The following is a 21520-nucleotide window of genomic DNA, read 5'->3' as shown; positions in this document are numbered from 1 at the left end:
TCCTCCCCAGCACTACACATAATCCATCCAGATGTCTGGAGAGATCCACAACCTTGGCAGGCAGGCAGGTCACCATGTGGTTCTCCTGGTCATCGCAAACCCAGCTATCTGTGTTTCTAATGATTGAATCCCCCATTACTATTACCTGTCTCTTACTAATAAATGGAATTCCCTCCCCTGGGGTTGGAAGGGACCTCAGGAGATCATCAAAGCAGGACCAATCCCCCATTTTTTGCCCCCGATCCCTAAATGGCCCCCTCTAGGATTGAACTCACAACCCTGGGTTTGGCAGGCCAATGCTCAAACCACTGAGCTATCCCTCCCCCCCAGTGCGAAAGGATACCACAACATCATCTGGAAGGAGGGTCCCAACTAAGGGATCATTTCTGTCTGCTCCATTTGGATGTTTTCCTTCCCTGAGACTTTCATCCTCCTCAACAGCACAGCGGCTGCCAGACTGGGGGTGAGACTGCTCTACTGGGTCCTGGAAAGTCTCCTCTATGTACCTCTCTGTCTCCCTTAGCTCCTCCAGTTCAGCCACTCTGCTCTCTGAAGCCCGTATATAGTCTTTTAGGGCCAGGAGCTCCTTGCACCGAATGCACGCATATGACAACTGCTCATAACCCAGGTAATCATACATGCTGCATTGTGTGCAATAAACTGGGTAGCCCCCACTCTGTGGCTGAACTTCTGCCTGCTTTCTCTTTTTACTCCTGCGGCTTGTTCCTTTGTTGATGTATTGTTTTTAACAGGGGGTGTTTTTGGTTTTAAGTTTAAAGAATGTTAAGTGTCTCTAGCCCCACCTCACACAACCCATCTAAACTCCCTTGCAAAGCTCCCCTGTTAGCTGCTCCAGTTGAGGAGTTTTGGCACCAAACAGCTCCCCCTGTGAGCCTGGGAACTGCATCACAAACCCAGGAGAGAAAAGATGGTTACTCACCTTTGTAACTGTTGTTCTTCGAGATGTGTTGCTCATATCCATTCCGATTAGGTGTGCGCATGCCGCGTGCAAGGCCGTCGGATCATTTTTACCCTAGCAACACCCGGTGGGTCGGCTGTGGAGCCCCCTGGAGTGGCACCTTCATGGCACTGGATATATACCCCAGCCAACCCAGCGCCCCCTCAGTTCCTTCTTGCCGGCTACTCCGACAGAGGGGAAGGAGAGCGGGTTTGGAATGGAGATGAGCAACACATCTCAAAGAACAAGAGTTACAAAGGTGAGTAACTGTCTTTTCTTCTTCGAGTGCTTGCTCATATCGATTTCAATTAGGTGATTTCCAAGCCTTACCTAGGTGGTGAGGTCGGAGTGAAGTACCGTAGATTGTAGGACCGCTCTACCAAACGCCGCATCGTCTCTGGCTTGCCGGACGATGGCACAGTGAAAGGCAAAGGTAGGTACTGAAGACCAGGTAGCAGCTCTGCAGATCCCTGGATTGGAACCTGGGCCAGGAAAGCCGCTGAGGAGGCCTGAGCCCTTGTAGTGTGAGCGGTGAGGGGCGGGGTTGGAGCACCAGCAAGACCATAGCAAGCACGGATACAGGAGGTGATCCAAGAGGAGATCCGCTGGGAGGAGACTGGGAGGCCCTTCATCCGGTCCGCCACTGCAGCGAAGAGCTGGGTTGTTTTCCTGAACAGCTTTGTACGCTCAGAAGGCAAGGGCCCTATGAACATCGAGGGAGTGTAGCCGTTGTTCCTGACGAGTAGCATGCGGTTTTGGATAAAAAAGCGGGAGGAAAATGTCCTGGCTGATATGAAAGGTCGATACCATCTTGGGAAGAAAGGCCGGGTGGGGTCGTAGCTGCACCTTGTCCTTATGGAAGATCGTGTATGGTGGTTCCGATGTAAAAGCTTTGAGCTCAGACATGCCTCACCAACGTGATAGCGACGAGGCCCACCGTTTTTCAAGAGAGGTATAGGAGGGAACAGGTAGCCAACAGCTTGAACGGGGGCCCCATAAGTCTGGAGAGGACGAGGTTAAGGTCCCATGTAGGGACTGGCTGCCATACCTGCGGGTAGAGACGGTCCAGGCCCTTAAGAAACCTACCGACCACGGGGTTGGAGAAGACAGATCGGCCATTCGCTCCCAGGTGGAAAGCCGAGATGGCCGCCAGGTGAACTCTGATGGATATCGCCAGGCCCTGCTGTTTCAGGCTCAGGAGACAGTCCAAAATGAGAGGCATGGACGCTTGGAGGGGGGAGCCGTGCCGCGGTGAGAGCACCAGCATGAGAATCGCTTCCACTTAGCCATATATGTGGCCCGAGTGGAAGGTTTCCTGCTACCCAACAGAACCTGCTGCACCAAATGAGAACAGAGGAGCTCTGAGAGCTCAGCCATGCAGCATCCACGCTGTGAGGTGGAGGGATCGTAGCTCGGGGTGACAGAGGCAGCCGTGACCTAAGTGATCAGGTCTGGGAAAAGGGGCAGTGGCATTGGGGCATCCACGGAGATCTCCAACAGCGTGGTGTACCAGTGCTGTCTGGGCCAGGCCGGGACGACCAGAATCAGCGGAGTCCTGTCCTTGTGCACTCTGAGCAGGACCTTCTGTACCAGGGGAAACGCGGGAAAGGCGTAAAACAATCGGCTCATCCAAGGGAGTAGGAAGGCGTCTGTGAGAGACCCCGGGGAGCGGCCTTGGAGGAAGCAGAAAGCCGGGCATTTCCGGTTGCTGAGGGAGGCAAACAGGTCGATCTGGGGAAACCCGCACTTTAGGAAGATGGGGTGGATGACATCTGGTCGAAGCGACCACTTGTGGGAGTGGAAGGACCTGCTGAGGTGTTCTGGACCCCTGGGAGAAAAGACGCCACCAGGTGAATGGAGTGGGCTATGCAGAATTCCCACAGTCGGACGGCCTCCTGACAGAGGGGGGAGGAACAGGCCCCCCCTTGCTTGTTGATGTAGAACATGGCCGTGGTGTTGTCTGTGAGGACCGCCACGCAACGACCCTGCAACTGTTCCCAAAAGGCTTGACACTCAAGACGCACCGCCATCAGCTCCTGTACGTTGATATGGAGAGAGAGCTCGGATGGGGCCCATAGACCCTGCGTCTGGATGTCCCCGAGATTGGCGCCCCATCCCAGGGCTGATGAGTCTGTGACGAGGGACAAGGAGGGCTGAGAGCTGTGAAAAGGGGCTCCTTTGCATACTGCCCTGGGGTCTAACCACCAGCGGAGAGAGGCCAGGACCTTTCCTGGGACTGTGACCACCAGGTTCAGGCTGTCTCGAGCTGGGCGATAGATTGATGACAGCCAGGCTTGAAGTGGGTGGAGCCATAGTCTGGCATGTCTGGTCACGTATGTGCAGGAAGCCATGTGCCCTAGAAGACTCAAGCATGTTCTTGCTGTCAAGGTTGGGAAGCTCTGAAGGCTCCGGATGAGGCCCAACAAAGCTTGGAAACAAGTGTTCAGCAAGAGGGCTCGGGCCCGCACGGAATCTAAGACCACCCCGATGAATTCTAATCTCTAGGTTGGCTCTAGAGTCAACTTCGCCACATTGAGGAGGAGGCCTAATCGACAAAACGTGTCCGTGACCAGTTGAAGGTGGGACTGCACCTGTTCTTTGGTGTGGCCTCGGATGAGCCAGTTGTTGGCATACGGGTGTACCTGTATCCGTCTCCGATGAAGGAAGGCTGCCACAACTGCCATACATTTGGTGAACACCAGGGGGGGCATGGAAAGACCGAATGGAAGAACTGTGAACTGATAGTGCTCGCGGTTGACCACAAAGCGGAGAAGTGTCTGTGCGCTGGATGGATCGCTATGTGGAAATACGTGTCCTTCATGTCGAGGGCGGCGTACCTGTCTCCAGGGAAGGTATATTGGTGCCCAAGGAGACCATGCGGAACTTCAATCTTACCATGAATTTGTTGAGTCCGCGCAGGTCCAGGATAGGCCGAAGCCCACCCTTTGCCTTGGGGATTAGGAAGTAACAGGAGTAGAAACCCCTGCCCCATAGCTCCCTTGGAACCTCCTCGATCGTCCCAATGGCAAGGAGCATCTGAACCTCCTGAATGAGGAGCTGCTCGTGAGAGGGGTCCCTGAAGAGGGATGGGGAGGGAGGGTGGGGAGAAAGAAAATTAGAGAGAGTATCCCCTTTCCACTGTGCAAAGAACCCAGCGGTCCATGGTTATGAGGGACCACGCATGGTGGAGATGGGATAAATGATTCAGGAAGGGTGGGGTAGGATACTGAACAAGGTCCAGCACATCGTCCTCGGGCGTCCCTTCAAAAGTTTTGTTTAGGACCTGCCGAGAGCTTGGATGGGCCCTGGCTCTGCCCGGACTGGTGGTTGGAGAGTTTCCTCCTGCCACTACGCCGTCTCTTGTAAAAATCCTGCCTCGACTGAGGATGGGGGTAGGGGCGTTGAGGCTGAGGCTTAAAGGGCTTTCGCTGGGTAGCCAATGTGTGCATGCCCTACAATCTCATTATGGCCCTTGAGTCTTTGAGGCTTTGAAGCCTTGAGTCAGTTTTGTCTGAGAACAGGCCTTCGCCCTCGAAGGGAAGATCCTGCAATGTTTGCTGAAGCTCTGGTGGTAAGCCGGACACTTGCAGCCATGAGATACACCGCATTGCGATCCCTGAAGAGAGGGTCCGAGCAGCGGAGTCCGTGGTGTCCAACAAGGCCTGCAATGAGGTCCGTGCCACTGTTTTGCCCTCTTCCACCAGGACCCCAAATGCCACTCTGGACTCCGAAGGAACCAGCTCTTTGAACTTTAACATGGAGTTCCAAAAGTTATAGTTGTATTGGCTCAGGAGTGCCTGCTGGTTCGCAATCCGGAACTGAAGTCCACCCGAGGAGTAGACTTTGCACCCAAATAAATCAAGGCGTTTGGCCTCTTTTGATTTTGGTGCCAAGGCTTGCTGACCATGCCGCTCCCTCTCATTCACTGAGGCCACCACCAGTGAAAAGGGCTGTGGATGCATGTACAAATAGTCATATCCCTTGGAAGGGACGAAGTACTTCCACTCCACCCCTTTAGCAGTCAGAGGAATGGACGCGGGCGTTTGCCAGATTGTTCTGGCCGTGGTCTGGATTGTCCGGATGAGCGGTAGGGCCACCCTAGATGGAGCCTCTGTGGATAAAATGTCAACCACAGGGTCCTCCGCCTCCATAACCTCCTCTGCTTGGACGTTCATATTTCGCACGATTCTACATAAGAGGTGGGTGCGGAGGTCTATTGGAGGGGGACCCAAAATAGCAGTTCCTGCCACAGCCTCGTCAGGTGAGAATGAGGTGGAGACCATGGGAGGAAGAGGATCATCTGAGGCCTCTTGTTGAGCTGGGTCTCGTAGTCCTGAGCCCGCAACCTCAGCGTCCGGACTGGGAACCGGAGTTGGAGGAGGGTCTGGAGCCAGGAAGGACGACACCATAGCCTCCGTGCCCCCAGGAGCAGGACGGCTGCCAGTGGCCTCTGGCACTTGTGGCTCGGAGGGGGCTGAATGAGAAGCCCCAGATGGAGAACACTGGGCCTGATGGTATGCCCAGGGCATCCAAAAGGGCCACTGAGTAGACCCTTGAACAGGACCTTGTCCCTGCGCCTGCCAATGAGCAGCCCCTGAGTCCAGGTGGCTGTGATCTAAGTGACGGTGGTCCGAGGGACGCAACCCCGCGTCCGACTCTGTTGAACGAGAGGTGGAATGCGATGGCCACAGTGGTGCCAAGTGGGTCTGCGCCGAGTCACGTCGATGTGATGGAGATCGGTGCTGCGAAGCTGGAGATCAGTGCTGCAAAGGTGGAGAGCGGCGCTGTGACGTTGGGGAACGGTGCCGGGACCTAGACCCGTGCCGGGACCTGGACCTAGTTCGCAATGATGACCGCCGTCGGGAGTGGCATCTGGACCGGGTTCTGCTCCTGGACGGTGACTGGTGTACGAAGCAGTGCCGAGAATGGTGCCAGGAGTCTGATCGGTGCCGCGAGCATGACTGGCGCCGCGAAGGAGAGCGGTGCCAGGACTGCGAGCGTCGCTGGGACTGCAAGTGGCGTTGGGAGTGGGAAGGGTGCCGAGAGCGGGATCGGTGCTGCAGATCAACCGATAGTGTTGACAGGTGGATAAGGGCCGGCTTGCCCGAGGATGGTACCACATGAACAGGAGCCGGTGCCTTGGTCTGCTGAGGGGATGCCGACACTGCCATTAGCAATCAGATCCCTGCAGCCGCAAAGGAGTCGGTGGTGACTGGACCTCAACCAGGCTACGAGTCGGGGAGTCCAGTTGCACTGGACTCAGTGGCACCGAAGTCGCCTCTTGTGCCCCTGGTCGCTTCGCTATGGGACGCAGCTCTGAAGGCGGATCCAGGGAAGCTGGTGTCTGCTGGAGTGGGCCCGCCCTTTCCGGTCTACGGTGCCGCTTCTGGCCAGGCGAGTGGGAGTGGTGCCAGACCAATGATGTCGGTTGCAGGGCCGGGGAACGCTGGTGCCGCACGTCTCCAACAGAGAACAGTTCCTACTGTTGCCACCGGGGAGCTGCACACCGAAATGCTCAGTGCCAGGTCCTGGCGTGCCGCTGGAGGCTGAGGGCTAAGAGCCGCCTCCATGAGGAGCTATCTTAAGCGAAAGTCCCACTCCTTCTTAGTCCGGGGCCGAAAACTTTTGCAGATTCTGCACTTCTCTGTCTGATGAGATTCCCCCAGACACTTTAGGCAAGAGTCATGGGGGGGTCACCCGTTGGCATGGGCTTGGAGCAGGAAGCGCAGGGTTTAAAGCCTGGAGCCTTGGGCATGAGCCCAAGCTACCAGCGGGGAGAAGGGAAAAACCCCTTCCAACCCCACTAACTATACTATACTACAATTACAACTATTAAACACTATAACTATAAACTATTAACAAACTGTAGGAAAAAATACTAGGGAGACTGGAGAGCACCAAAGCCGAGCTCCACAGTTCCAGCGACCGTCACGGGCAGTAAGAAGGAACTGAGGTGGCGCTGGGTCGGCTGCGGTATATATCCAGCACCATGAAGGCACCACTCCAGGGGGCTCCACAGCCGACCCACCGAGCGTTGCTAGGGTAAAAATTCTCCGACAGCCATGCACACGGCATGCGCACACCTAATTGGAATCAATAGGAGCAAGCACTTGAAGAAGAACTCCCAGTGATCAACAACCCTTTGGAACTAATAAGCTACTTAAGAGGGAAAAAGTACAGGTAAGAACAAACAAACCTAACTTCTCACCCCCAGAATGGAGTATTGGAGATTTACAAGCAGGGGAGGATGAGTCCTCAGCTTCATTCCACACCTGTCCTCCTCACCTTCCTCTCCCCTGCCTTGCTGCCTTCCCCTCCCATTAGTTGCTCTCCTCCAAACAAAACAAATCCCTCCCTCAAGAACCCTGTGGCACTAATCTGGTTTGTGGTGTGTGAGACCCCTTCCTTCACCCTGGGGCTGCTGGGGTTGTCACCACCCAGCACAAGGAGGCCCTGTTTGTGGCTGACCCTTTGACCCCACCACAGATGGTGAATACAGACTGTGCCATGCCTGCTCCTATTAGCTGCCCCATGCCGGCAGGGAGGGGAGAAAGGAGTGCCAGACAGACCCAGAAAAGGGAGCAGACAATGGCTTAGGACGGTGACCAGCTCTGGGAGAGGAGTTGCTGGAGCTGATGGGCGTGGTCCATTCCAGAAGGACAGTGTCCACCAGAGTCACACACGCACAGCACAATCGGCCACATCTCCAAGAGAGCAACAGCAAAGGAAAAGCCAACACCCCGGCTAGCAGATTTGTCCCTCCACACAGCCCACAGCCCCTCTGCGGGCTGTCTACCCCAGTGCCCGCCTGTGGCTCTCAGCCTCTCCCACTCCCCTTCAAAGTGGTAGGACTGTGACTACTCAGCACCTTCTAGGGCTTCACGCTACTTGTACCAGCTCCGGACGGGAACCTAGGCATCAAGGGGGTGGCTCAATGTGCAGCTGTGGCCAGGAGAATACACAACACGTTAGGATGCATACAGAATGGGCTAGGAAATTGGCAAAGTCGAAAGGTTCAGAGTGGAACTACAAGAACAATGCAAGGTCTGGGAAAGCTGCCTTCTAGTGACAGACTCAGACTACTGAGTTTAACAAAGAGAGGGTTTGGAGGGGACTTTTATAAGTATCTCAGTGGAGGAGAGTGAGCTTGGAGAAGAGAGTTACTGCACCTCACAGAAAAGGGCAGAATGAGATCCAGTGGCTGGAAGCTCAGGTCGCATGTCTCTTTCTAGCTCAGCCAGGAATCACTGGGTGGGTCTATGGCTGGTGCGATGCAGGTGGTCAGATCAGATGTAACCAGGGCTGGAGGAAATGCATCCTAGAATACCCAAGGAGCTGACTGAGGAGATAGCTGAGCCATTAGCGATTATCTCTGAAGAGTCATGGGAGATGGGAGAAATTCCAGAAGACTGAAAAAGGGCAAATATAGTGCCCATCTATAAAAAGGGAAGTAAGGACAACCCGGGGAATTACAGACTAGTCAGCTTAACATCTGTACCCGGAAAGATAATGGAGCAAGTAATCAAGCAATCAATTTGCAAACACCTAGAAGATGATGAGGTGATAACTAACAGTCCGCATGGATTTGCCAAAAACAAATTGTGTCAAACCAACCTGATAGCTTTCTTTGACAGGGTAACAAGCCTTGAGGATAGGGGGGAAGCGGTAGATGTGGTATATCTTGACTTTAGTAAGGCTTTTGATACTGTCTCGCATGACCTGCTCATAACTAAACTAGGGAAATACAACCTAGATGGAGCTACTATAAGGTGGGTGCAAAACTGGTTGGAAAATCATTCCCAGAGAGTAGTTATCAGTGGTTCACAGTCATGCTGGAAGGACATAATGAATGCAGTCCTGCAGGGATTAGTTCTGAGTCCGGTTCTGTTCAATATCTTCATCAATGGTTTAGATAATGGCATAGAGATTACACTTATAACGTCTGTGGACAATACCAAGCTGGGAGGGATTGCAAGTGTTTTGGAGGACAGGATTAACATTCAAAATGATCTGGGCAAACCGGAGAATTGGTCTGAAGTAAATAGGATGAAATTCAATAAAGACAAATACAAAGTACTCCACTTACGAAGGAACAATCAGTTGCACACGTACAAAATGGGAAATGACTGCCTAGGAAGGAGTACTGCGGGAAGGGATCTGGGGGTCATAGTGGATCACAAGCTAAATATGAGTCAACAGTGTAACGCTGTTGCAAAAAAAGCAAACATCGTTCTGGGATGTATTAGCAGGAGTATTGGTTCATAGAATATCAGGTTTGGAAGGGACCTCAGGAGGTCATCTAGTCCAACCCCCTGCTCAAATCAGGACCAATCCCCAATTTTTGCCCTGACTCCTAAATGGCCCCCTCAAGGATTGAACTCACAACCCTGGGTTTAGCAGGCCAATGCTCAAACCACTGAGCTATCCCTCCCCCCAAATTGTAAGCAAGACACAAGAATTAATTCTTCTGCTCTATTCCACTCTGATTAGGCCTCAACTGGAGTATTGTGTCCAGTTCTGGGCGCCACATTTCAGGAAGGATGTGGACAAATTGGAGAGAGTCCAGAGAAGAGCAACAAAAATGATTAACGGTCTAGAAAACATGACCTATGAGGGAAGATTGAAAAAATTGGGTTTGTTTAGTCTGGAAAAGAGAAGACTGAGAGGGGACACAATAACAGTTTTCAAGTATGTGAAAGGTTGTTACAAGGAGGAGAAAGAAAATTTGTTTTTCTTAACCACTGAGGATAGGGCAAGAAGCAATGGGCTTAAATTGCAGCAAGGGAGGTTTAGGTTGGAGATTAGGAAAAACTTCCTGTCAGGGTGTCTAAGCACTGGAATAAATTGCCTAGGGAGGTTGTGGAATCTCCACTATTGGGGATTTTTAAGAGCCAGTTGGACAAACACCTGTCAGGGATGGTCTAGATAATACTTAGTCCTGCCATGAGTGCAGGGGACTGGACTAGAGACCTCTCAAGGTCCCTTCCAGTTCTATGATCACAACGGTCCCTTTTAGCCTTAAAAATGAATTAATCCATGAACAAGATGTAGAACAATACGCAGAATATTCCAATGCCTTTATATGAATCAACAGTGCAGGCTCATCCGGACACAGCAGTGCTGGTCCCCCATCTCAAAGGGTGTCACAGAGCTCAAGGGAGTTATAACAGAGTGACAGGAATGATCAAGGACCTGGAATAAGTCTGCCACACAGAGAGACTGATAGACTCATAGATATTAAGGTCAGAAGGGACCATTACGATCATCTAGTCTGACCTCCTGCACAATGCAGGCCAGAGAATCTCACCCACCCACTTCTGCAATAAACCTCTCACCTAGGTCTGAGCTATTGAATCATCAAACCTCAAATCATGGTTTAAAGACTTCAAGGTGCAGAGAATCCTCCAGCAAGTGACCCATGCCCCATGCTACAGAGGAAGGCGAAAACCTCCCAGGGCCTCTTCCAATCTGCCCTGGAGGAAAATTCCTTCCCCACCCCAAATATGGCGATCAGCTGAACCCTGATCATGTGGGCAAGATTCACCAGCCAGATACCTAGGAAAGAATTCTCTGTAGTAACTCAGATCCCACCCCATCTAACATCCCATCACACGCCATTGGACCTATTTACCATGAATAGTTAAAGATCAATTAATTGCCAAAATCATGTTATCCCATCATACCATCTCCTCCATAAACTTATCGAGTTTAATCTTGAAGCCAGATAGGTATTTTGCCCCCACTGCTTCCCTTGGAAGGCTATTCCAAAACTTCACTCCTCTGATGGTTAGAAACCTTCGTCTAATTTCAAGTCTAAACTTCCCGATGGCCAGTTTATATCCATTTGTTCTTGTGTCCACATTGGTACTGAGCTTAAATAATTCCTCTCCCTCTCCGTATTTATCTCTCTGATATATTTATAGAGAGCAATCATATCTCCCCTCAACCTTCTTTTGGTTAGGCTAAACAAGCCAAGCTCCTTGAGTCTCCTTTCATAAGACAGGTTTTCCATTCCTCGGATCATCCTAGTAGCCCTTCTCTGTACCTGCTCCAGTTTGAATTCATCCTTCCTAAACATGGGAAACCAGAACTGCACACAGTATTCCAGGTGAGGTCTCACCAGTGCCTTGTATAACGGTACTAACACCTCCTTATCTCTACTGGAAATACCTCACCTGACGCATCCGAAGACCGCATTAGCTTTTTTCACGGCCATATCACATTGGCGGCTCATAGTCATCCCGTGGTCAACCAATACTCCAAGGTCCTTCTCCTCCTCCATTACTTCTAATTGATGCGTCCCCAACTTATAACTAAAATTCTTGTTATTAATCCCTAAATGCATGACCTTACACTTCTCACTATTAAATTTCATCCTATTACTATTACTCCAGTTTACAAGGTCCTCCTGTATGATATCCCTGTCCTTCTCTAAATTGGCAATACCTCCCAGCTTTGTATCATCCACAAACTTTATTGGCACACTCCCACTTTTTGTGCCGAGGTCAGTAATAAAAAGATTAAATAAGATTGGTCCCAAAACCGATCCTTGAGGAACTCCACTAGTAACCTCCCTCCAGCCTGACAGTTCACCTTTCAGTAGGACCCGCTGTAGTCTCCCTTTTAACCAATTCCTTATCCACCATTCAATTTTCATATTGATCCCCATCTTTTCCAATTTAACTAATAATTCACCATGTGGCACCGTATCAAACGCCTTACTGAAATCTAGGTCAATTAGATCCACTGCGTTTCCTTTGTCTAAAAAATCTGTTACTTTCTCAAAGAAGATCAGGTTGGTTTGGCACGATCTGCCTTTTGTAAAACCATGGGTTGGGATTGTTACCTTAGAGAGCAGACGATACTAGTGTCTATGGAGAGCTGGGGCACAGCACGGGGGGGGGTGTAAATCTACAGCGCCCTAGCCTGCCACGCCCTAACTGGCTGCGTGGACCCTTCCAACAACCCTTACGGCTCGGTCTGCACGTGGAGCTGGGAGATACTTGCACTAGCCCTCATACAAGGCACTAAACAGCCATGTAGGTCCAGCAGCATGAGCAGCAGCCAGCAGCGGGAGGGCTTAGCTGCCGAGTTACTGGCCTGCCTGGAGCCCGGGGCACACACTCAGGACAGCTCGCCTGTGCTGACGCTTGCCACTCTCCACTCCTGTTGCCAGCAGGCTACTCCACCAGCGCTGGCATGATGTGCCAGCACGCCCAGCTCTACGTGCCAGGGTAGCCTATCCACAGTGCGCGTGGAGCTAGAATGGCCGCTCAAAGCACACGACAGAGCCCTGAGCGCACAGCAGCAGGGTCCCAGCTCGCTCCGTGGAGACAAGCCCTAAGATACTGCGCGGTCCAGAGAAGGGAGACTGGGAGCATCTCGTCTCCCTACCACTCAGCATGAGAATGCGGGGACATTCAATGACATCAAAAGGGGGAAAATTCAGAACTGACCCATCTGCCCCACTCCTCTCCCTTACTCTCGTTCTCCCCCTGCGTGCCCCGCAGAGCCTGGGCCCTGGCACTCGGCCTGGCCTGTGCAGCGGTGGTGGGGACAGAGCTGTGAGCGCAGTGCCCAGGGCTGGAGCGGTACCTGCTTGGCAGCGGTCTCCAGGCACTTCTCCCACTGCTCCCGCTCCGCATACATGTCCAGGGCAGCCATGACATCCACCCCCACTAGCTGTGGAACAGGAGAGAGCCACAACACCCTGAGAATGCATTGAGCAGGGGAGATGCCCCCTGGTGTGGGTGCCCAGCCCCCCAGTGCTCCCCAACATGGGTGCCCAGCCCCCTCCAGCAGCACAGCCACCCAGACCCCTTTTCCCCCAGCACGGGTGCCCAGCCCCCCACAGCTCCCCGGCATAGGCACCCAGCCCCCTCCCCCAGCACGGGCACCCAGCCCCGATGCATCACACCGTTCCCCAGCACGGGCACCTAGCCCTCCACTGCCCCCCAGCACCGGCACCCAGGCACACATGCATCACACTGCCCTGCACGTTAGCACCCAGACCCCCAAACAATGCACCACCCCCAGCACAGAATGGCCCTGCCCCCTCACCCAGCTCCATGGAAGGACACCTTGGGCACAGAACGACCCCGGCCCCTCGCCAGCCCCGTGGGAGGGCCCCTTGGGCACAGAATGGCCCCGGCCCCTCGCCAGCCCCGTGGGCACTGAACGGCCCCGGTCCGTTGGCCGGCCCCGTGGGAGGGCCCTTTGGGCACAGAACGGCCCCGGCCCCTCACTGGCCCCGTGGGAGGGCCCCTTGGGCACAGAACAGTCCCGGCCCCTCACCGGCCCTGTGGGAGGGCCCCTTGGGCACAGAACAGTCCCGGCCCCTCGCCGGCCCTGTGGGAGGGCCCCTTGGGCACAGAACGGCCCCGGCCCCTTGCTAGCCCTGTGGGAGGGCCCCTTGGGCACAGAATGGCCCCGGCCCCTCACCGGCCCCGTGGGAGGGCCCCTTGGGCACAGAACGACTCCGGCCCCCTGTTCAGCCCCAGACAAAAACATTCTTACTGAATCCACTTTGCCTTGATTCTTTAAATACTCCTTATAGCGCTGGTCCACATACTCCTCCGACCTGCCAGGCAGAAGGAGACTTTGTTGGCAGCCAAACCAAGGGTGCCCTATGGCCACCATGGGGAGGTGCCCAGAGTGGAGCACAGGGGCCCAGCGGGGGTCCCACTGCAGCTGCAGTGACAGGGACAGGGAACAACCCAGCTGGGGTGTGTCTGCCAGGCTCCTGAGAGAAGCAGGACCCTGGAGGAGGAGCAGGCTCTTGGGGCACCTGGGGTGAGGGCAGAAGACACCCCCAATCCGTGGCAGGAGGCTGCGAGGGACAGAGGCAGCTGGGAGGAAGGCAGTAGAAAACTGCGCGCAGGGAGACAGGACCAAGAGCACTCCAGGCGGGAGGGGATGGAGACAGGCAAAAGGGAAGGGGGGGGTAGGACTGTAAGTGCCTTAAGGGCAGTAGTGGGAAATGGGACTGAGGGTGACTGGGAGACAGTAGGGGAGTGGGGGAGGGTGGGAAAGAGGGGAACGTGTAGGGGGCAGTGATGGGGGGACGGGAAAGAGGAGAACCCGCAGGGGGCAGTGACGGGGGGACAGGACGGAGGAGAACCCGCAGGGGGCAGTGACGGGGGGACAGGACGGAGGAGAACCCGCAGGGGGCAGTGACGGGGGGACAGGACGGAGGAGAACCCGCAGGGGGCAGTGACTGGGGGACAGTGCGGAGGAGAACCTGCAAGGGGCAGTGGCGGGGGTACAGGACGGAGGAGAACCTGCAGGGAGCAGTGGGGAGGACAGGATGGAGGAGAACCTGCAGGGAGCAGTGGGGAGGACAGGATGGAGGAGAACCTGCAAGGGGCAGTGACGGGGTACAGGATGGAGGGGAACCTGCAGGGGGCAGTGGGGAGGACAGGACAGAGGGGAATCTGCAGGGGACAGTCAGGGGAGAGGATGGAGAGGAACCTGCAAGGGGCACGGGCGAGGACCAGGCCTGAGGGTTACCTGGGGTCGAGCTCCTTGGCCACACGTTTTGCCTTGTTCCATTCTTCACCCTCAATGAAGGCATCGATAGCTTCTCGGATGAGGTCCAGGTTGAGGTAGAGCTCAGCTGCCTGCAGGACCGGAGCAGGGTCACACTTGGGCACTGTCACCTGGGGCTCCAAGGCCAGAGGCCATCTGGACCCACTTCTACAGAACCCATACCATGGGGCCAGAGCCATGACTGCAGCCTCTGGGCACTACTGAAACATGCTCCACAAAATGAGAACATCAGAATGGCCACACTGGGTCAGAGCAATGCTGCATTTAGCCCAGGTCCTGTCTACCGACACAGGCCAATGCCAGAGGCTTCAGGGGGAGTGAATTTTGTATCATTTGCAAATTTGGCCACCTCACTGTTCACCCCCTTTTTCCAGATCATTTATGAACATGCTGAACAGCACTGATCACCAGGGGGGCCCTGCTATTTACCTGTCTCCATTGTGAAGACTGGCCACTAATTCCTACTCTCTGTTTCCTATCTTGTAACCAGTTACTGATCCATGAGAGGACTTTCCCTCTTATCCCATGACTCCTTAGCGCAAGAGCCTCTGGTGTGGGACCTTGTCAAAGGCTTTCTGAAAGTCCAAGCACACTATGGTGATTGGATCACCCAATATTTCACTCCCCTAGCCTCAGGACACAGCACCTGCCTCCTTCTCTGGGACACAATGCCCACTTCCCTTCTTGCCCCCCTGGTCAGCAGACAGCGACTGCACAGCCGAGGAACTAGTTGTTCCAGTAATTAATGACTCTCACTGCTAAACATTCACACCTTATTGGCAGTCTGAATTCTTCTAGCTTCAGCTTCCAACCATGGGCTCGCGTTAGCCCTGCCTCTGCTAGACTGAAGAGCACGTTATTAAATGTTTGTTCCCCATGTAGGTACTCACAGACTGTAACCAAGTTACCCCTTCACCTTTCATTCCCCTGACATTAACACCTCTCTTCAGCACCGCGTTGAAAGCACCAGCCCTTACCGTGCTGGACTTCTTCATGGCCACCAGCTGGGGTCCCACCAGACGCATCACCTCCACACTCCGGGGCTGGCCCAAGAATTTAATGGCCAGCTCAGCTGCCTGCAGGACAAAAGGCATCAGCGGTGCAAGGGACAGGAGCTGTCAGAGAAAGGGACCCTTTGGGGAGAGCGGGCCCCTGGCCCCGAGATTGGGGGAGGCCACCTTTGGGGAGAGCCAGGCCTCGGCCCCGAGATTGTGGAGAGAGGCCCCGTCACGGAGAGTCCAACCCTGGCCCTGGCCTCAGGCGATGGGGTTGTTCAGGGCACAGCCTTCAATGGGTCACTGGTGCCCAGCTCATCTCTCGGGTCTCAGTCAGCCTGAAGCCCCCAGAGACACTTGGGGGTTGGGCATGGTGTCTCTTTGGGGTGAGGGAGCCAGTGTATGGTGAGGCCCCTGGGGTACCAGTGGAGGGCCAGGGGCTCAGGACTTACCTTCAGCCAGCACTTCTCCACCAGCAGGCTGTTACTGGGATCCTGTACCTTCAGGTAGCAGTCCACGGCCCTGGCGTATTCCCCAGCCTGCTCCCACTGCCGGGCCTGCTCCAGCATGCCCTCCACGCCTCTGCCAGGACCAACACAGGACGTGAGCCCATGCTGGGCACGGGGAGATGGTGCAGGGATCCTGGTGGGGCCAGGCCTGGGCATGAGCCCTGCACACACAGGGGGAGGCAGGTGCAGGGATGGAGAAAGGTTCAGCTGGTCCTGTCTCCTGCCCCCGCCCCGGTGCTTAGGGAGGCAGCAGTGATGGGCTCAGAAGCCCCGCCGCAGGGAGCAGGGAACTCAGCCAAGCTCTGGATGTCCCTGCACTGGCTCAGCCCAATGCCCCCAGCTGAACAGCCTTGGCCTACCTGGTACCTTTCTTGGCAGCCTCCCTGTCGTACTCCTCCTGCAGTGCCTCCAGCCGGCTGGGGACGTACTCCTTACAGGTCCGCAGGGCATCGCTCCACATGCTGGCCTCCTGCACCAAACACACCAGGGCCGGAGCGGGGAAGGTCTTTGCTCAGCCTGCTGGGCTCCCAGGCACCCCAGGGCTGATCCAGCCCCTCACCGCTACTACCATGGAGGGGACACCATAGCCCCTCCTGATCCCCCACCCCCTCACAGCTACACCTGGGGAGGTGGCACCCACAGCCTCTCCCAATCCAACCCCCCAGTCCCCCACAGCTACTCACAGGACAGGGGTTGTGGGTTCTAGACCCAGACCCTGAGCTCTCGTGGGGGACGACAGGGGAGGTGGGTCCTCATCCACACACTGAGCTCTCGTATGGGAACGGGGGGTGGGGGTGGGGGGGCACGGGAGGGTCCCCACCCAGACACTGAGAGCTCAGGACGATGATGCAGGGGTTCCCTGCCCAGACACTGAGCTCTCAGGTAGGAATGGGGGTGGGTTCCCCACCCAGACACTGAGCTCTGTGGGGTCAAGCGATGTAACCACTGGCCACACCCACCTTGTAATATTTCACGGCCAGCTCTGGGCGCTGGGCCCGCAGGAGGAAGGCCTCTGCTTTCTGAAATTCCTTCTGCTCAAAGGCGAAGCGAGCCTGCCCCACGAGCACATCAGCCACGCTGTCTGGGTCGTGGGCCTCAGCCACGCGCTGGGCAGCGTCCCAGTTCTGGTTGTGGACAAACCTGGGGAGCCAATGAGACATGCCAGCCTGGGTCCAGCAGATGGGGGCGGGAGGGAGCACGAGATCAACTAGAAAGAAGAGCTGCCAGGCTGGGGTCAGGCAGGGGAGCAAGGCCCCCTGGCCTGGAACCTGGATGCAGTCAGCAGGGGGCACTCACATTAGCACCGCTTCCTTGGGCTTCCCAGCTTTAATGAACTCGGCCTCAGCCTCTTCGAACTTGCCCTAGGACAGAGGAGAGCAATCTGCTTAGGCACTGTGGCCTCCTGCTCCTCCTCGGCCAGGAGGGGCAAGGGCTTCACAGAGCTCCAGGCTCCGAACTGCTGCCACGCCACTTCCCTGGGGAGGCGGAAGAACCTGCCTCGTGCAGGCCCCCGGGCAAGCGCTCTGCAGCCTGGACACAGTGCAAGGTCGTACCTCGTCCTCCAGGAACATGGCGTACTTGAAGTGGATCTCGGGTGTCTTCTGCTTCAGCGAGAGCCGAGCCAGTTCGAATGCAAAGTCAAAGACACTGTGATGAGAGGAGAGAGACGGGGTGAGCCAAGCTAGGTCCTGGCTGCGCCCCATGTGGGGCAAAGCCTGGCCATGCCTCCCGCACAGCCGACGGGAGGGGAAGAGCTGGTGCTGGCAGGCAGAACCCAGGGCGAGGTGGGAGGCTTGTGAGGGGAGAGCTGGGGCTAGGACCCGGCACAGGAGATGGCTGTGGTGACTGATGGTGCAGGCAGTGAGAGTGGGCAGGGCAGGTGCTGGTGTACAACAGGAGGCGGCCCCAGCAGGTGGTAGCTTGTGGTGCTGCTGGTGAGTTGGCCCCTGGCCCCCGCCCCTGCAGGTGGAAGGTGTGCAAGGCCTCACCTCCCCCAAGTCAAGACGGGAAAAGCTCCTTCCCAGGCCCCCAGGGATGGGAGGGGGACAGAGGCCACAGCAGCTCCTCCTCAGTCCCTGTGGGATGCAGAGGGCGCCTCCCTCCTGGGGCCTGTAGCGGCTGTGAGTGAAGGGCATTCGCCAGGCCTGGCTTTGCTCTCCCTGTGCCAGGAGGCAAGCTCCTGGCCTCAGGACACTCACCCATTGTCTGCTGCATGGTCGATGGCCATTTCCAGGAGCCCAAACTTATTGAGGAGTTTCACGGCAGCTTCCCCTCCAAGGCTCTTTGCCCACAGATAGGCCACATGCTTGTAGGAATTCGCCCCCCCGTGGGCCTTGGCTACCTGTCCAAAGCAAACAGACCTGAAGGACCAGCTGAGTCTCCCAGGGGGCTCCTTGCTGGAGCAAGCTGAGTCCGTGACTCCCTCCCCAACACAGAGACCCTTCCCCAAGTTACGGCCTCCCTGCGGCTTGGTGAGAAGGAGGCAAGGGCCTGCAGGGGACGGAATGCAGAGACCTCCCTGCCTCCTGCATTGCTCACCCAAGAGGGCAGCAGATGTGGATCCCAGCATGCACTGCTCCATCCTGACCCAAGCACCTCATCCATCATCACACGCGGCTTATGTTCGGACCAGTGGGGAGCAGTGCATGCTGGGACTTGCAGTGCTGCCAGCAACACTGCGGCTAGACACATACGGGGACCTGCTGGTGCCATGCCCTGTCCTCGCTGTTAAAGAGCTGCTGTTACCCTGTACGCTTCCTCCCACATGTCGTTCACTCTGTACATGTTCACTGTGGCCTTCCAGTCCTTGGCTTCCAGGTAGTGGTACTCAGCCTCCTGCAGGCGGCCCTCAGTCTCCAGCTCCTGTAATAGGAGGCGGCGTGTTAGGGAGCGTCTCTAGCCCTCCCGCTGGGATGACAGATCCTTGCCCGAACCCCGACAGCTTTACCTTTCCCAGATGCTGGTGTGTGTCACTCAGCAAGTCCTTGTGGTACTTTGCTACCAGGCGAATCATCTCATCATACATCTTACACTTTTTATACATGGTGATGGCCAGATCAGGTTCCTCCACCGTGATGTACAGCCTGAGAACACAAGCACGGAAATGCTGAGACTGTCGCTGGGCCGGGTCCCGGGACACAGGCGTGGCAGGCGCAGACTCTGTCACTGAGCCGGGCCTCGGGGGTGAGGGATAGCTCAGTGGTTTGAGCATTGGCCTGTTAAATCCAGGGTTGTGAGTTCAATCCTTGAGGGGGCCATTTAGGGATCTGGGGCAAAAATTGGGGATTGGTCCTGCTTGGAGCAGGCGGTTGGACTAGATGACCTCCTGAGGTCCCTTCCAACCCTGATCTTCTATGATTCTATGATTCAGACGCAGACTCTGTTGCTGGGCTGCGCCCAAGAACCCATCTCTTCCCTGGCCAGCTGGAGCAGGGCATGGGCTGAATACTCATCAGACAGGAAACGGTGCACGGCATGTTGTGTTGATGAACGGTGTGGGACTATGTGCTGTGGAGATGCACAGCTCCATGTAACCTACCCACACAGGGGATGACAGGACCACCTTCCCATCCTGTCCCTACCAGTCTGCCTCCGCTGTCCCCTGGAGGGACCCTCCTGGGTCTCTGGGGCCCAGTCATGCCTTCGCCTCCCTGCTGAGGCTGCCAGCAGTCCCGGTGGTTGATGACGGCTTGGTGATGTGGACCCCAGCTCACCGCACTTAGGCCACTGAAGAGTTTATGTCACTACTGCCCTGGGATCGACTGGACCTGGTGACGTACATAGGAATGGCCCAGTATCCCATTTCCCACCACACCCTCAGCAGTCCTGTCCTGGGCTGACCAGAGCCAGTGCCCGTAGAGGAGAAAGGCCTTGTATTGCATTCCTAATCCCCAAGCCAGCCAGTCCACTCAAGCTGGGATAAGATAGGAGCTGGCGCTCACTGGAGGGAAAAGGCCCCGACCACCCTCCTGAGCCAGCTGCTGGATCTGGTCCAGCTCCTCTCTGCCCATGTGCAAACAGATACACAAACTATACAACTGCTCCACCCCTAGGAATCCTTCCTGGCGTCTCAGCTGGAGGTTGCCAGTGGCTTGGCGCCACCCTGCAGAATTCCCCGCTGGGTTGGTGAACTTCTGGCCTCTCTCGTGTACCCAGAGGACTGTCAGGCTCCCCCTGCTTGTTTTTTATAACAGAAATCTCAGTCCCAGTTCCTCTTCTTTTGCGGGAGGGCTGTGTGGATGGTGGGAGAGCAGGTGCCAGAGATCAAACCCCACGCTCGCTGAGGGGACAGCTTTAGCTAGACCAAGCACTTGGGAGAGAAGAGCCAGTGTCCCTTCAGAAGGGCTGAGAAAGGTCTCATTATTCTCTGCTCCTCCAAGGAGACCTCCACAGAACCAGGAGAGAGAGGGTGGGGTGTTCCTGACTGGTCCCAGAGCGGGAAAAGAGACTTGGTTTGGGGGGAAACCCAGAAAAATCCCACTGGCTGCTGCAGTTAAGAAAAATGGAAGAGAGAAATCTGGAAAAGTAACTGCAGCACCTTGGCCCATGGCAAGGCCAGCACATTCTGCCCCCGCACAGGGAAGAGTCCCTTCTCCTTGCCCTGGGGAGACATGCTGCATGGCCTCGTAGGGCCTCCCCAGAAACCGGGAGTGGCAGCAGTGAGGCTCAGAGCTGGGCAGGGAATGGTTACAGGTGGCACACAGGGGAACACCCAGCCCAGCCACTAGCCTCACACAGCTGGGGAGAAGTTAGGACAGGACAGCCTGGCAGGGTTGCCTGGGGCTACAGAGGCATGTGAGATGACTCAAGGGCCACGTGGCTGAGCAATGACATGTGACCTGCAGGGGGTTTCTATTCCTCACCCTCAGCCTGGAACTCCCCTCTAGTCCCAGGAAAGCACCTTTGTCCTCCCATCATAAAACCAACCTCACAGCAAGACTCCTAAGGCACATTCTTGACAGGCCTGGCTGGGGACTGGACTCTGGAGAGACTCAGCCCTGCCCTGCTCCAAGTCCCATGGGCCACTACCGAGGCCTAGCCCCCCACTCATGGTGTCCAGGCAGACCCTCACCGCTCTGCTTCTTTGTATTTGCCCTGCTTCTCCATCTCTTGAGCCTGGGTGATGTAGAGCACGGACACATCTTCCTGCCTCATGCACTTGGTCGCCAGCTGCAGGGAGACACAAAACAGGTTCCAGCCTCCTACCCAGCAACCTCAGCGTAAAGGGGATAATGAGAATTTGGGGAGAGACCTGCAACCCCCTCACAGATCTGCTCTGGCTCCCTGCTGAGCTAGCCAGGCAGGCCACGGCATAAAAGCAGCCATTCCCCCCAGGAATACCAGGTGGGCGTGTGATGGGCTCAGCTCAGAAGCCCTAGACACTGATTCCAGGCACCCACTGAGCACTCTGCACATGCTGGTGCCCACGGCCAATCTCGCTGGTCTCCATTTTGGATGGTTTGGAGACAGACACCGACCCCTTTCTCCCTGGGGAGCAGATGCTGCATCCA

The 21520-nt window shown here is 55.8% G+C and overlaps 1 protein-coding gene across 3 annotated transcripts in view; it reads right to left on the bottom strand.

Moving 5' to 3' along the window:
• The window catches only part of IFT172 (intraflagellar transport 172), a 146132-nt gene that overhangs the window by 26979 nt on the left and 97633 nt on the right, over positions 1-21520 (bottom strand). For all 3 annotated transcript variants that reach the window (XM_048846170.2, XM_048846172.2, XM_048846171.2), the window contains 13 exons: positions 21082-21179; positions 18958-19093; positions 18756-18872; positions 18209-18351; positions 17564-17657; positions 17307-17371; positions 16970-17150; positions 16370-16479; positions 15954-16083; positions 15484-15582; positions 14468-14577; positions 13475-13538; positions 12554-12640 (listed from right to left, as the gene is read on the bottom strand). In XM_048846170.2, the coding sequence (XP_048702127.1) occupies positions 12554-12640; positions 13475-13538; positions 14468-14577; positions 15484-15582; positions 15954-16083; positions 16370-16479; positions 16970-17150; positions 17307-17371; positions 17564-17657; positions 18209-18351; positions 18756-18872; positions 18958-19093; positions 21082-21179 (1434 nt within the window). The remainder of the gene's footprint in view (positions 1-12553; positions 12641-13474; positions 13539-14467; positions 14578-15483; positions 15583-15953; positions 16084-16369; positions 16480-16969; positions 17151-17306; positions 17372-17563; positions 17658-18208; positions 18352-18755; positions 18873-18957; positions 19094-21081; positions 21180-21520) is intronic.

This window comes from Caretta caretta, chromosome 3, assembly GCF_965140235.1.
Source record: "Caretta caretta isolate rCarCar2 chromosome 3, rCarCar1.hap1, whole genome shotgun sequence".
Classification (NCBI taxonomy): Eukaryota; Metazoa; Chordata; order Testudines; family Cheloniidae; genus Caretta; species Caretta caretta.
Note: the sequence above shows the minus strand (reverse complement) of the source record. Positions and strands in the feature narration are given on the sequence as shown.